Below are 17,005 nucleotides of genomic sequence, written 5' to 3' on the forward strand. Positions count from 1 at the left end.
ATCGAGTCCAGGGCCGCCAGCTGATATTTGGCGGAACCGTCCCATAGGTGGCAGCAGTATTCCATGCTCGAGCGGACCTGTGCTTGGTATAGGGAGAGAAGCTGTTTCGGCGTGAAATACCGCCTCACCTTAAATAGGACACCAAGTTTTTTGGCAGCAGTTTTAGTCCTGGACTCAATAGTCAACCCGAAGTTTAAGTTCGATTTTAAACTTAGACCAAGAAGCTCTAAAGTGTTAGTCACGGGAAGGGACACATTTCGGAAAGTGGGAGCCAAGGTGAACTGGCTCCGTTTTGCGGTGAAAAGACACGCCTGTGTTTTGGTGGCGTTGAATCCGACCAAGTTGGCCTCGCCCCATTCGGCCACGGCGTTCAAGGACAGATTCAAACGTTCCACCATGGTCTCCCTGAGGATCTTGGTGTCACCTTCACTGGCCCTCGCGTCAGAGAGGTATCTCTCCGTAACTGCGCTGTCATCTGCGTACCCAAAGATGCCGGGCTTGAGCAGATCGTTGATGTGCAGCAGAAAAAGGGTTGCGGAGAGGACTGAGCCCTGAGGTACCCCGGCATTAATAGCCAAAAGATCAGACGAGCATCCGTCTAGGACTACTCGAATAGATCGGTCCCTCAGGAAGTCAGTGATCCAGGAGCGCAGGCCAGACGAGATCCCATACGTGGAGAGCTTACTTATTAGGCTGTCGTGCCAGACTCTGTCAAAGGCCTTGGAAATATCAAGGGACACGGCGATAGCCTCACCCTGTCTCTCGATGGCCTCGCCCCATAGGTGGGTGGCATAAATCAGAAGGTCCCCAGTTGACCGGTTCCGGCGAAAACCGTATTGCCGATCACTGAGGAGATCGTTACCTTCGAGATATGCCAGGAGCTTGGTGTTCAGTACACGCTCCATAATCTTGCAGAGTATGGAGGTGATCGCGATAGGCCGATAATTAGACGGGTCAGCACGACTACCTTTCTTAGGTACAGGCTGTACGTTTGCAAGCTTCCAAGACTCGGGGACTTGGCCCGATCTCAGGGAAAGACGATACAGGCGTGTTAGTACTGGAGACAACTCAGGCGCACAAGTCTTCAACACAATCGCTGGAACTCCGTCCGGCCCACTAGCTTTGTTCACGTCCAGACAGTGTAGTGCTTTCAATACCTCCTTTTGATGTATTTTTACTTCGGCCATTGAAGCACCTAAGGAAGGTATGGAGGGAGGCTTAGCGGCGCCAGCATCCAGACGCGAATTTTCAGCAAATAGAGAGGCAAACAAGTTTGCCTTTTCTTTAGCTGTATGTGCCAGTGATCCATCCGGCCTCAGCAATGGAGGTAAAGAGGGGCGACAGAAATTCGACTCCACCGACTTTGCCAGCGACCAAAAAGCCTTACTCCCTGACGGGTAAGAGGCTAGCTTGGCGCCAACACGACGTACGTGAAGAAATCGAGCTTTCCGTATAACCTTCTTGCAAGACTTAGCTGCTCTGTTGAACGACTGTTTCTTTGCATGTACATCCGGATCTTTACGACTACGAGCATCAGCCCACGATAAATAGGCCGCGTGCTTTAGGGCTTCTGCCCGGTCACACTCGGCGTTGAACCATGGACGAGCTGTGCCACCGGTTGCTACGTCTGAGTAAGGAATATAGTATTCCATGCCCAGACGCAACACATCGGTGACAGCATTTGCACAGATCGACGGATCATCACTGATGAAACAGGTTTGCTGCCAAGGATATGATGCAAAGAAGTGCCGCATCTCATCCTCGTCTGCTGACTTGTATCGCCACACTCGGCGTGAGCCCCTTGAATTACGATCCTGCGGGGAAAGGAACGACACAGATTTCACCAGACAGTGGTCAGAGGTTCCCAAGGGGGATGACACAGATACATTGTACCCGTCTGGATCTGTTGTCAGCAGAAGGTCCAAGCAATTGGGTGTATGGCCAGCAACGTCCGGAATACGAGTTGGCTGGTCGACTAGTTGGGTGAGATCGAGCGATAGTGCAAACTTGCGGGCCTCTCTCCCAGCATGGTCAGTAAACTGGTATGGGCATAACCACTCCTCATGGTGGGCATTGAAGTCCCCCAGAAAAACCAACTGTGCACGCGGGTATCGTTGCTGTGCAACTTCCGCCGCCTCAGTGAGGTGTTGAAAAAGCTTGGTTGTCTCCAAGTCACCACTGTGCGATCGATAAATTAAAGCGTATACAATTTGCTGCACGCCCATATCCACCAGCAGCCACAAGGTAGAGAAGTTGGACGTCTCAAGGTTGCGAAGGCGACGACAGCAGATGTTGTCGCGGGCGTATATACATACCCCAGCGCGGGGTACAAAAGTGTGCTCCAGGGTATACCCTGGGTAATGTAGATACGCCGCATCGGTAGGGCACCTGATTTGGGTCTCGGTTAGGCAGAGCAGGTGGGGCTTATCAGTCTCAAGATGGTGATGGACCGCAGCGAGATTGGAGTGCAGACCTCGAATGTTTGAGAGGTGCACTTTTAGTGAGAGGAGGTGCAATCCGCTGTATTTACTTGCTCTTTTTCTGACTTTTTTGTTGATGAATGTTATAACTACCCGAAAATTTACAAATTGTTTGTTTACTTTTATTTAAATATGTAAAGATACAGAGTATAGTAAAAGTACACGGTGGCCCAAAAATAAGTAGACAAATATTTTTAGGGATATTTTTCATACATGGGACAAATTTTTTTGTTTTCTTGTTTCTGACTACTCTGTCACACTTCTATTTTTGTCTTTTATCAAATAAATAAAAGTTGAGTGCTATTGCCATTGGCATATACCTAAGGACGAGCCTTACGGACACTAATAATGGTGCTAGTTCAGTGGTGTCACTCACGAATTCGATCCAATCGTGCAGTCTAACGCATCTAGTTGCGACCAATCGCGCGCTTGATGCGAACTCATCAACCAATCGCGTTATGGCGTGAGACTGCGCGATTGGCTCGAATTCGTGTGCGTGACACCGCTGTACTGGCCCTATCCTCATTGCTCTTAAGGCCCGTTCTTAAATATATAAGTCAATGGCTATTGCATGTCTTTCTGTAGATTATTTCTCTTTTGAGGAAAATTAAGAAGTTTTCACACCATACAAAAAGCTCCACTCCGTCACATTTCTTGGAGACAAAAAACAAGACACCGAAAATAATTTTGACTTACACTTTTTTTCACAAGATGAAATTCAAAATTAAAACTACTAACATTTAACTGAAACAATAAATACACGTTATTTTAAAACTATTCTCCTTTAACTTTGACTCACAAGCGCAACGCAGACGTTTTAGTTAAATTTACTAACAGTGGGTATGCCGCAGTAAAAAAATTTGTCAACGTATGTTTGGGTCACTGTAGATAAATATACGATGCAAACAATGAAAAACAATGCATTTGGTTAGTAAGTTAGTATCTAACTAATAGATAAAGCGACTAATAGCAAAAATCAGAATCTAATCTACAATGCATTAAATATACTAAATCAATGAAGCCAGGCCACTATGAGTAGAAGAAAAAATAAAAAGTCAGGTAAAAGCATTTTTGTATTTTCATGTAATTTGACCCTGCCTATGAAGCCGACGGTTCTGGGTTCGAATCCCGGTAAAGGCATTTATTTGTGTGATGAGCACAGATATTTGTTCCTGAGTCATGGTTGTTTTCTAATATGTTTTTAAGTATTTATATAGTATATATATCGTTGTCTAAGTGCCCGCAACACAAGCCTTCTTGAGCTTTCCGTGGGGCTTAGTCAATTTGTGTAAAAGTATCCTATAATATTTATTATTTGATTTGGCTATTGTAAGTATATACAAGGTGGCCAAAAAATATGTGCATTCCCGTTGCCAGGGAGGTTTTGGGCTTATACTGAGCAACTTTTAGTATGGGACCAATCACGAAATCGCGAAAAAAGGTCTTGCCCTCCCATAGAAAATGGACCAGCTAAAATGTATGAAATAGCCAGAAAAAATATTCACGATTTGGGGATTGGTCCCATAGTAAACGTTGCTCAGTATAAGCCCAAAACCTCCCTGGCAACGGGAATGCAAATATTTACATATATTTACATATTATATATTTGCATATTTTTTGGCCACCTTGTATTTTGTTAAAATTTTGAGTCTTAGCATTTTTATCAATAGAATTGAATATTATAACTGCCATATAGGGCTGCGCATGCGGTAAGGGCTTAAATAGATAAAAATATAAGTAACATATAGACTACCTAGCTTGCATATTATAGGAGCTTCGTCTGCCAACAAACCACTCTGTGGTTTGGCAGAAGTATATTGTAAATATTTATAAGGCATGAAACGTGAATAAACGTTTTTTTTTAATGATATACCTGATGGTAAGCAATTACAGTCGCCCATGGACACCTGCAACACCAGAGGGGTTGCATGTGCGTTGCCGGACTTTAGTATGCTCCTTTGTTGAAGGCATGAAAGGTGTTTTAGACTACACTACTACTCGGGCCTATTTCTCGTTTATCCTGTCTCTCCCTAGTAGTAGTAGTAAATGCCCTAAGTTTTTTTATACCACCCATCAGAGAAATAGTACCCTAGCAAATAGCAATCATAGCAATATACTTATTTTACCTTCGCTGACGCTACTAGGTCGCAATTCTTAACCGATTCTCGTGAAATTTTGTGACCAGATTTTATGATTAATTTTTTTTTTTGTCGATTTTGGAAAATTTTCAAAATGTGGAATTTGGCATAAAGGACTTAAGCGCCAATAGTGTTTATGGCGCTTAAGCCCATTGCGAGTTCACTGTGATAACGACTCGACAAAGTAAGTATTTTTCACTTTTACATTTTCTAAACTTAACGTGGGTATACAGCTTACAGCGCCACTAGTTTACTTAGTCTAACCCGTTACGCACAATACAGAAAAGTTATGTGGATGTGTCTATTTCTTTTGATTACATACATATTTATTCTGTAATTCACAAACAGACTACTCATGGAATTATTTTACTGTCTTTATTTCGCGTTAAATATGTCGGAGGGACGATCGTAAGATCAGGCTGATACAGATAGTTATGTTCCTGTGTAAAGTTTTGACGGTAGTCGCATTAAACGAATATATAGGTAGGATAGGTTGGGTTAGGTCGCATCAGATGCCCGAAGAGCAAACTGTCCAGAAATAGAAGCCCCGCCTAGCGGGGTTTCGTCAACTCAGGGAACGAGACAAAGATTTTTATGTTTCACGGTATGCCTAGGAATTTCACGATCTGCCTGAACTTACGATCGGCCGCCGACAGATATAATAAAGCAACGTTTACTAATATCCTATTTACCCTACATCCGCTTCCCATTATTAGTAGCGTTAGCAGAAAACAAGAAAAAAAGTACCTTGTAGCGATAGTCATACAGCTCACTCTCTAAACTCACGTGTCCGAACTTGTGGTAGATGAGGAAGTCCTCCTCTGACTGTGATATGTCCGTCCCTTTCCAGCGGGAGAAACGGGATCTGAATGCGTCAGCGACCGAGGAGGTCGAGGCCGTGCAGTTGACGAGAATGAGGCCTGGATAGACAAGTACAAGTAAATATTTGGGAATAATTTTATGTAGCTCTGAACTAAGCAAAGTTCTCCTTCCAAGCGTTATTGTCCTCGCTTTTTACCGCGGCTTATGGGAACCTGAGGACCGCTAAGCAAAGTAAGTACTTATTCTGTTATGAATAAAGTACTTTTTTTAACATTTGTGGCCCTAGTGAATAAGGGTACAAGGCAGCGCAGGTGTAAACGGGTGTAAGTTCCACGTAACACTTAATGATGACTCACACTAGACCGGGCCGGGGCCGGGCCGGAGCTTCCGGCGCTTCGTTTTCTATGGAAAAGTGACGTGTCACACGCATCGGCCCGAGCACGGCCCGGTCTAGTGTGAGGCATCATTTATGCCCTTTTACACCTAAACTGCCCGAAACGTGCACCCTTTTTCACTAGGGCCATTTGTTAATTGCAAAAAATGATAGGCTATGATACATATTTATGATCGTGCTGAGCAACAAAAGTTAAATCTTAAAATGTAAAATGCAGTAGTTAAGTGACTCAAAATGAACCCAAGTTTTGTCCAATATTCGCTTTTCGGCCGAGAGCGCGTCAGAAATTTTCGTATACGGCCAAATCTATCCTTCTTTGCATTTCTAGAAATAACCTCTTATTGAAAGTATCTAAGAGCCGTAGAGAAAGAACAATCACCTAGGAAGGGGAACTAGTAACTGTACCTAAGAGCCGGCGGGGGTGTGCGAGGCCGCAGCGAGCGAGCACGTTGGCCCCGGCGCCTTCGCCGAGGCCCACAGCGTAGCGGACGTGGAGGAAGTCCAGGACTGTGATCAGGTCCTCGCCTAGCGTTTGAAGGGGAGGGAACTGGTAGCTGTGGAAGACATAGAAAACATTAGTGATTTGAAAGTTCAAGTCAACTGAAAAATAAATCAAAATTAGAAGCAAGATAGTCGCAAGTTGCTTTCTAGGAATACATTCCCAATCATAAACTTGGTATAATTAAAATTTTTATACTGGGTAGGTAGATTTAAGAAAGAAAATGGTATCTGAAAACTGTGGCTTCTTTCTTAATGTAATATTTAGCACAGTTTTTACTGAACAGCTAGCCGTGGATCTTTAGGCCGGCGCCCCACTGCTGCGCACGCTACATCCACGGCCCACGTTTTAATACAAACCGTGGGCAAGCCCACGAAATTTTGTATAGGAACGTGGGTCGTGTACATCGCGTGCGCTGCAGTGGGGCGCCGGCCTTATGTTCTCCTCATGTCCTGGAACGTCCACGTATATGAAACAGGAGCGTTATTTTATCTCGATCATGGCAGGCATGCTCACGAAGACCAGGCGAGTAGCACTCGATTTTGAACTCTAAGTATGAAATGATAAGGTTGAACTCACGAGTCGGGCAGGTCGGGCGAGTTCTCCTCGTGTCCCGGGACGTCCACGTGTATGAAACAGGAGCGTTCTTTTATCTCCGTCATGGCCGGCATGCCCACGAAGTCCACCATGGACGAGTCTGGAATATTCCCAAATTAAATTAAACCATTGAAGGTACCGTTTGGATTCAGACTTAAACGGCGTTAGGTACTGAGAATATTGCAGCGCGGCATTACTTTGCGGCCACAAATATAAAAAATCCTGACATTTGCATAAGTAACGTCAGCAGTAATTAAATGTCGTGCTGCAACACTACAGAAGTATGCAAATGGTCTATTCTGAATCCGAACTGTGCCTTTAGAGATTTAAGGTAGATAAAATCGCTGAGACGAAATTGTGACTTCATAACCAGTCACAGATTTGTCTTAAATAAATAAATAAATATTATAGGACATTATTACACAAATTGACTAAGTCCCACGGTAAGCTCAATAAGGCTTGTGTTGAGTGTACTTAGACAACGATATATATAATATATAAATACTTAAATACATAGAAAACACCCATGACTCAGGAACAAAATATCCATGCTCATCACACGAACACATGCCCTTACCAGGATTTGAACCCGGGACCAGCTTCGTAGGCAGGGTCACTACCCACTAGGCCAAACCGGTCGTTAAATTATTAGATTGTACCTCTATCTATCTTCTAACTCTGTCCAAAATACAAATGGGTGTACAATTATAATAATCTCTGCCTGAATGAATTTTCTAAGCATATCGTGATTACCGTGAATCGTGATAATCATTACTGTCGCGTTCCCTAAGTCGCGAGGCTCCGATTTTAGGGCAGTTTACTCTTTGGGCATCTGCAGCAACCTAACAAACCTTTCCTACCTATTTATTAGTTCAATGTGACTAATAGGTACCGTTAAAGTCAAAACATTACTCAGGAACTTCATGGACCTATGTAGATTGACTCGTATGATTTCCTTCAAAAATGGTAAATATCAAAATGATATTCCGTATACAAGTTCCGAAATTCTCATTAATACTTGGTATTAGCCAAGATTAGATTAGCGACTTATTACATAAAATTGGTTTCCGTGTCCCCCGTAGAAATGAACGTAGTTGTCGCAGTAAGGCATTATTTAGCATATCTAACAGCAGAACGAAATACGCACAGCATTCATATATAGGGCGCGCATGTAGGCAGTACAATGAAAAATGTATGGACGCAGATTTGTTTTGCAATTCATTAGGCCTCTTTAAAAGTGCAGTATATTCTTTTCTAAAATAACGGTGAAAAGTTGCAGCAACCTGATAATAGGTACCTGTGATTTAAGTATTTTCTCAGTTCTCTACATATATATATATATTTTATATACATTTACGCTTTTGTTATGTATGCTATAAGTTTAGTTTACACTATTATTATTTTTCAATTGTACATCGAAAAATTTAAAATTAGGAAACTATAGGTCTATAACGAAATCAATGCATAGCTTTTAGCTAAGTTTCTCAGATGTTTATTTTAAGACTGTTTGTTTCTCAATAAATTAAAAAAAAAAAAGATTCGAGTTTAGACCCACGACTAGGATTTGCAATCCGGATCCAAAATGTATGAAATTAACCGGATCTGAATCCAGATCCGCGGATCTTCCCAACTTCCCATACATTTTAGATCCGTCGTGCAAACCTTACCCACGACTTTTGGATTGTATCTCGAACTCCTGAACCTTTCGTATTTTCCGAAAACTTCCGAGGATTTTTTTTATTTCCCCGACTATCAGCCACCAAAAATCATGAGCAATTTTTAATTACTTGAATTGAAGAGCAAATTTTGGAAGTTGGGGAAACAACTAAACGTTTGTGGATACTTACGGTTTGTTCCAAGATCGTGGACCGTGAGGAACACGCATCGCTTGTCCTGCTGACTCAAGTCACCCTGGAAACGTGCAAAATAGCTCATTAAAATCAGTAATTTTAATAGTAATAGAAAGTTATTCGTTTTACAAGGGGGCAAAGTTGATGTTTAACCGCTCGTGCTATTGATACCCGAGCAAGCGAAAGATTCCAAAATTGAACCACGAGCATAGCGAGTGATTCGAGAAATGGAATCTTGAGCGTTGCGAGGGTTTCAAGGCACGAGTGTTAAACAAACTTGGCCTCCGAGTGAAACACAAATTTTTTCACCACACCAACGCGAAGAAACTATTAACTATAAAATACCAAAATATTCAAGTTAAATCAAATCCAAATGAATGTAATAATAAAATTATCATGCAAAATCATCATTCAAAATCATCATTCAAAATCATCATTTAAAAGTCAATTATACTAGCTAGCATAAGGAAACAACTCAAAATTTGTATCTGATTACTTTGCCCACATGTGGATAAAATACAACTTTCTCATTAGTTTTTGAACAATCAAGAGGGCCTTTACCAGTTGGTGTGGTGAAAAATATAATTCTTCTTATAAGCAGCAGGAGAACGTAAAATAGTATGAAAATAATCGAAGTTTCATATTTTTTTGGCGTGTTAAATTATTAAGTATGTGGGAGTTCCGAATTCATCAAAATTAAATTTTTTTTTTTTTATACTACGTCGGTGGCAAACAAGCATACGGCCTGCCTGATGGTAAGCAGTCTCCGTAGCCTATGTACACCTGCAACTCCAGAGGAGTTACATGCGCGTTGCCGACCCTAACCCCACCCCCCTCGTTGAGCTCTGGCAACCTTACTCACCGGCAGGAACACAACACTATAGGGGGTCAAGTGTTATTTGGCTGCGGTTTTCTGTAAGGTGGAGGTACTTCCCCAGTTGGGCTCTGCTCTAGATCTGGAATGACATCTGCTGTGCTGTGCCCTACCACAGAAGGCGAGATGACATTCACATTGCCCATACCTCTCTTTTGGACGTAGTTTAAGGACCCGGGTCCAAAAAATTTGTTTGTACAACAAAAACATTGCACCACACTGGCTCATAAAGGCTGTCTTTGTTCTTTACTGACGAGAAATTGCATTTTATCCACAAGCGTGGCAAAGTTAATGCTAATTTAGAATTGGTTCCTCTTGTTGACTCATTCATTCATTTTTATTTATAAATATTAACATATTTACTAGTCGAACAAGTTCAATTAATCGATTTACATTATGTATTACTTTATCTTAAGATAATTACATTTCACTGTTTTAAGCTAATACACTTTACAGCTATTTTTAAAATAAGCCCAACAACAAAGTAGGAGGTAGTCAATAATAAATACCTATCTACCTAAGTACGTAGATTGCCAGAGACCAATTAGGGGGGGCGGGTTTAGGGCGGGTCGGCAACGCGCATGTAACTCCTCTGGAGTTGCAGGCGTACATGGGCTACGGAGACTGCTTACCATCAGGCGGGCCGTATGCTTGTTTGCCACCGACGTAGTATAAAAAAAGTACATTTCGTTTGATTAAAGTTTGATTTGACGTTTGATAGTCATTAGTAGAATAGACTATTAGAATTTGAATGATAAATATTTAATAGCCCCCATTCAGATTTGATTGGTAATGTTAAGTAGTATTTTCCTTGTGTTGGCGTGATGAAAAATTTTGCGTTTTTGGTAGAAAAGCTTGTTTGACCCTCGTGCCTTGAAACCCTCGCAACGCTCAAGATTCACTTTTTTAACCACACTACGCTCATGGTTCAATTTTGGAATATTTCGCTTCAGGTATCAATAATAAGCATGAGGATACCACAACAACTTTTCCCCTTTGTAAAACAAGTACAGTCGCCATCAGATATATCGGAGCGGCCAAGGTGCTCACAAATATCTGAACACGCCTCTATTGTCAGGGCGTTAGAGTGCGTGTTCACATATTTTTGGGCATCTACGCCACGCCGATGTATCTACTGGTGACTGTACCTAACTAGTTACCTAATCCTATTATCCTGCTACATTTTCCTAATCAGAATACGATATTGATTCTCCTATTAGTTACAGGTTCCTCCTAAATTCCTTATTCAAACTAAGCTACTACGGTATTTACGGCGATCGTTTTTCCAAGCAATTTTGTCGTGAGGCCAAATTGATGGCTTCCCGTCACTATACATGCGATAAAGGATATAGGTACAGCTAAATTACACACTATACACATATATTCGTAAAATGTATGTAGTTTAGCCTTCCAATACAGGGTGTTTTTGGGACTAAGCCCGAAATCGTGTATAAAATTGGGTTTTTCCCATATTTAGGCTGACGAGAATAAGTACCATGTTTTTTATATCCTCTGGCCACCTAGAAGGTCTTTTTATTTTAATCTTTTAAGTTTTCGAAGGGTCATGGACGTGGTGCCCTCAGACTTAACGGCACGCAGTACAGTACGTCCGCTGTCCGTGGCAGCTTTCGATATGCTGCAGCGAAATGTTGGAACAATTTACCGCCACCAATCAGAAATAGCAAATACTTCTTTTAAGTACAACAACCTTAAAAAGTATTTACTCCTAACCCAACAAGTTTTACGTATATAAAATCTCTCTCTCTCTTTCCTTCTTACGCATGTTCTGTTGCTATTCTGTTCTGCTTCTGTTTTGTATCTGTTTTAGTTTTAAGTTTTAGTTTTAATTTTGGGTGCCCAAGAAAACCGGTTCTGCGTCTAGCAGACACGGCTTATGCTGAGCGGCATCCTATTTGGTGTACGTGTGATTATTTACTTTGTTGTCCTAATGTATGTTTTCACGCCAAATAATTATTTTTCTATTATATTCTTATTTGCCATTTCGGGGTTAGTCTCACTGTAAAAGATATTCAATATGACAGTCTCTGGTAGATACTAATCCTACAATATTCACTTGACAGAGAGCTAAATCGTGTGTTATTCTGTTTTATTTACAACTAGGCATAAACTATAAAATAATTATGAGATAGGCAAGTACATCAGAAAATACATAATTATATAAGAAAACATAGCCTCAGTGGTGTACATTTTTTGCCAAACTAAATAACTAGGTGAAATAATCTAGCGTGTTTATCAAGTCAATGTGTTAACAAGTCTACAAACGTACCTGGGAATGTCTAGGAATAATTCCCTGTTCGGCAGCATGAGGAAATATATTTTACAATTATTTAAATTAACCAGGTGACCAGGGTCAGAGGTGTAGGGTTAGAGCCGGCGTAGCTTTATTTGAGGTTCATAAGCGCATTCTAATATGCCTACTTGATGAATAAATTATATTTATCTCCATCTCTATTTGGCAGTAAGATTAATCGTTTCCATTAGTCGATTTTTCCTTGCACACTTAGAGATTATTTCTAGAGTATAGTAGTAAGAGTAGTAATAGGTAATTCCAAACTGTTACAAGAGTAGGTAACAAATTGGTGATAACATCTCGGAATGAGCTGCGCTCTGGTAGACCGCCCTTATGTTAAGGGCCTGTTTTACTTTTACTATGTCTAAGTCCAAGTCCTGAATAAGCTACTTGCCACTGGCGAATAAAGTCATCGATGGCGTTTCACAATCTTCAATTAAGCTTAACTGGTAGATAAAGTGCTAAGTTTTGCAAGTTTTATCAGACAGTTAATTTATTTTATAATACTTACCAATACTTTACTTGGACACTGTGAAACAGGACCTAAAGGAAAGAATACCATTGCGATCCTAACGAAATAACGGTACTTTTTCTATGAAATTCCATTTCGGGAGAGAACGGTTTCCACTAACAAAATCTTTGATTTTGATGTCGATCGCTTCAGCATAATATATTCTAGGTTTATAAGTTTCGCTTTTAAAATAAATTGATTACAAATTTTGAAAAAAACGAAAGCCTATAAACCTAGTTTTTCATTGTGACAATAATATGTAAAAAAATTTAGAAGTGGAAAAACATTTTGTCTTTTTGTATAAACGAGTACATTGTGTGCTTAACGCAGAGGAAATATTTCATGAGACACAGCATTTGCTATTAACTTTTTTTAGGCGCCTGTAACCCGGTGTACAATAGCATGTAGTTTTTGTCTTTCCATTATAATCCTCGTATTAAATTAATATCTGTAGATTTATTCGACGGCCCACGGTATACAGCGAGCAGCAAAATTGCTTGGGCACTTCATGGATTAATTAAATGTTATTTAAATTTTACGATGTTATTCAATTTGATTTAATTTTATTTTAATTTAATTCTTTATGTAATGTAATTATGTGTAAATGTATAATGTATATGGAAATAATTTTCTGGATTAAATTTCATTCATTCATTTAATGCTCATGAAAAATTTAGCGGATGGGTGTAGTACAGTCAACGTTTAATTTGTGACCCATTTCGTAACTTGTCAGAGTGACAGATAACATGAAAGTCACCAGAGACCTCATGCTATTGTCCCTGTGACAAGATCCGAAATGGGTCACAAATTAAATCTTTTGACTGGACAACTGTACAGTTACCATCAGAAATTATATGGGAACGACCAAGGTGCTAAAAACAAATGCCAAAAATAACTTACCTTGTAATCTAATTTGTAAAGGTATGTGCAGATATTTTTGAGCACTTTGTCCGCTTGAATATATCTGAGGGCATATGTAAACTAACGCCCACAGTCCTAAACTTTCAAACTAATTCACATGATACCGAAACAGAATTGGTCGAGAATTATATAGAACGACCATAACTGTAATGCCGGCCGCCTCCAGCCGAGTGGAATTATTATTTATGGCTCTTCTATCGACGTTCTCTGGATGCAACTGGTTTCATCCAGGTGCATACGTTTGAACGATATGCATTTTGAAAGTTGAAAGATATAAAATGATTGTTTTTTTAGGCCAACCATCAAGGTGGCAATATAAAAATGTCGACTGAATTGAACTGGCAAGCGTCTCTAATCGTAGGCGCTTTAGATACAAATGGAAAAAAGCGGCCAAGTGCGAGTCGGACTCGCCCATGAAGGGTTCCGTACCATTTATGACGTATCAAAAAAAACTACTTACTAGATCTCGTTCAAACCAATTTCCGGTGGAAGTTTGCATGGTAATGTATATCATATATTTTTTTAGTTTTATCATTCTGTTATTTTAGAAGTTACAGGGGGGGGGGGACACATTTTACTACTTTGGAAGTGTCTCTCGCGCAAACTTTTCGCTTTAGGATTTTTTTTTATTAGAAACCTCAATATCATTTTTGAAGACCTATCCATAGATACCCCACACGTATGGGTTTGATGAAAAAATTTTTTTTTAAATTTTATGACGTATAAAAAAAACTACTTACTAGATCTCGTTCAAACCAATTTTCGGTGGAAGTTTGCATGGTAATGTACATCATATAATTTTTTTTAGTTTAATAATTCTCTTATTTTAGAAGTTACGGGGGGGGGACACATATTTTACCACTTTGGAAGTGTCTCTCGCGCAAACTATTCACCTTAGGAAAAAATGATATTCGAATTTTTTTTGTAGTTTCAGTTCTAAGTATGGGGAACCCCCAAAATTTATTGTTTTTTTCTATTTTTGTGTAAAAATCTTAATGCGGTTCATAGAATACATCTAATTACCAAGTTTGAATAGTAAAGTTCTTATAATTTCGGAAAAAAAGTGGCTATGACATAATCGGACAGACAGACGGACATGACGAATCTATAAGGGTTCCGTTGTTTTGCCATTTGGCTACGGAATCCTAAAAACCGTGTTATAAGGGCTATAACCGCGAAAATCGAAGTTCTTCAATTGCGGGATTTTTTCTCTGTCACTCTAATTATGTCTTAGTGAGAGTGTCTGCGCGTATAGACATACGTTGGGGCTGATGGCCAGGATTTGCGCTGATGTGGATGGCAGGTTGTAGAAATGACGAAGGCAGCGGGTTCTTCGAATTAATTATATAATTCGGAATTTTTCTACATGGTTTTTGAATCAATTAACGTTATATAAAAGGAGCAAAAAATAAGTACGTATAAGCTACGTGGTAGTTCGGTGAGAGATCGAAATGTGAGTGTCATTCTCTGTTTTCATTGGTGCGCGCAGGGATGACGAGCCGCTACACCATTGGCTGCCGATCACGACATATACGCGATGGATGCCTCTCATTGGCTGCTGGTGACATGACGCGATAACATGTATGTGACGTAGGTGCATCGCAGCCGGGGATGAGCGCACGGGTCGCTAGGCGCGGCCAGGCTGAAGGTCACAGGCCGCCGCCAGTTTCTCTGCGGTTTAGGTATGCCTTAACATAAGCTCCCGGCCTTGGAAGAGTCAACTTCCAATGAGACGGTGAAGTTAGTCATCATGCGTAGGTAGCGGGCAGATCTTCGAAAAGGCTCGACGTACAGTGCCGCGGGATGTGCGGATATCGGCCACTCGGGAGACGCCGTCTTTACCCGGGAAAGTCTTGGTGATTCGCCCTAAGCTCCATTTGAGGGGCGGAGCATGGTCCTCCTTGATCAAGACGAGAGTGTCCACCTTGAGGTCGTCCATATTCCTCGTCCACTTTGTTCTGACCTGCAGCTCGGATATGAACTCCTTCGACCACCTGGCCCAGAAATGTTGTCGCATTTGCTCCACTCGCTGGTATCGTGTCAGACGGTGTACGGGAGCGTCGTTGAGGTCAGCGCACGCAGGAGCTGTCAGCGGACGTCCAACGAGGAAGTGAGCAGGGGTTAAAGGGGTGTAGTCTTGCGGGTCTGAGGACAAAGGACTCAAAGGCCTGGAATTCAGGATAGCTTCGCATTGAGTCAAAATCGTGCTAAACTGTTCGTAAGTTAGCTTAACATCACCTATCACGCGTCGCAAGTGATGCTTGCAACTCTTAACACCAGCCTCAACCAGACCAGCAAAATGACTAGCATAAGGTGGTGTCATAATAAATTCAATTTTATGCGAATTCGCGTATTCTTTTATTTCGCCTGAACATGATTTTAAAAACTTTGCAAAATCATTCATAAGACCTACAAAGTTCCGTCCGTTATCTGAATATATTTTTGAAGGTTTACCACGACGCGAAATGAACCTTTTCAACGCCAGTAGGTAAGCATCTGAAGAGAGATCGGTAACCAACTCTAAATGAACTGCGCGTGTAGCAAAGCATATAAATATACATAAATACGCCTTAACAGTTGTGGCTCCCCGACCTTTGCGGTTTAAAATGTAGAATGGACCCCCGTAGTCCACAGCGCAATTGACAAACGCGAACCCGGGTTCTAATCGCTCTGAAGGTAAATTACCCATAATAGGAGTTAGCGTTTTACCCTTAAAACGAACGCAAACAACACAGCTGTGTACCACTTTCCTAGCTAAATTCCTACCGCTTACAGGCCACCAGGCCTCGCGAAGCGAGAACAATATATGCTGCGGTCCTGCGTGCAATAATCTTTTGTGTTCATATCGGAACAATAAAACAGTAAAATGGTGCTTACTAGAAAGTAATATCGGGTGTTTCTTATCGTAATCAAACCTAGAAGAATTTGTAAGCCGTCCTCCGACTCTAATTAACTTGTTATTGTCAATGAACAAATTTAATTTGGCTAAGAAACCCTTTGCGATACATTTGTTCTTTGTCAATGCATTGTGAACATCCGATAATGACTCCAATTGCGATAAGCGCGAGAGTATTATTTCAGATTCCCTCAGTTCATCTACAGTGAGCGCACCGGTTCGACGTGCATCTTTATTGCGCGCGTTATGAATGAAGCGAAGCACATATGCGGCCGCGCGTTGCATACGGTTGAACTGAGAAAACCTGTCGAATGTAAATAGGTTATTGTTGTTATTGTCGTTGCATACCAGACTAGTCATAGGATTAGTTTTACGTTCGGGTATCTGGGACTCGTCTAGCAACAATGACGGATCGACACTCTGAGCATTATAATTAATGTCATGAAGGAAGTCGGGACCGGTCCACCAGAGACTGGAGGTGCGAAGTGCGTCCAACTGTACTCCCCTAGAAACCAAATCGGCCGGGTTGCACTTGCCGCTAACGTGATGCCACGAATGTTCTTTCGTTATTTCGTGGATTTCTGCAACCCTATTTTGTACGAAAGGTTTTAGTAAATTAGGCTGCATTCGGAGCCAACTTAACGCAATTGTTGAATCGGTATAAAATATTACTCGGTTGAATTTTGCGCGGAACGATTCTTTTATTTTATTA

General features: G+C 41.1%; 1 protein-coding gene across 7 annotated transcripts in view; it reads right to left on the minus strand.

Moving 5' to 3' along the window:
- Nucleotides 1-17,005, minus strand: part of LOC133519576 (uncharacterized protein ZK1073.1) — a 101,447-nt gene that overhangs the window by 18,954 nt on the left and 65,488 nt on the right. For 5 of the 7 annotated variants that reach the window (XM_061853591.1, XM_061853595.1, XM_061853593.1 and 2 more), the window contains exons 3-6: nucleotides 8,778-8,841; nucleotides 6,913-7,030; nucleotides 6,240-6,388; nucleotides 5,366-5,538 (exon numbers count right to left, since the gene is read on the minus strand). In XM_061853591.1, coding sequence (XP_061709575.1) covers nucleotides 5,366-5,538; nucleotides 6,240-6,388; nucleotides 6,913-7,030; nucleotides 8,778-8,841 — 504 coding nt within the window. The remainder of the gene's footprint in view (nucleotides 1-5,365; nucleotides 5,539-6,239; nucleotides 6,389-6,912; nucleotides 7,031-8,777; nucleotides 8,842-17,005) is intronic. The other 2 variants (XM_061853594.1, XM_061853592.1) reach the window with 1 other exon arrangement.

Source organism: Cydia pomonella, chromosome 7, assembly GCF_033807575.1.
Source record: "Cydia pomonella isolate Wapato2018A chromosome 7, ilCydPomo1, whole genome shotgun sequence".
In the NCBI taxonomy this organism is placed as follows: Eukaryota; Metazoa; Arthropoda; class Insecta; order Lepidoptera; family Tortricidae; genus Cydia; species Cydia pomonella.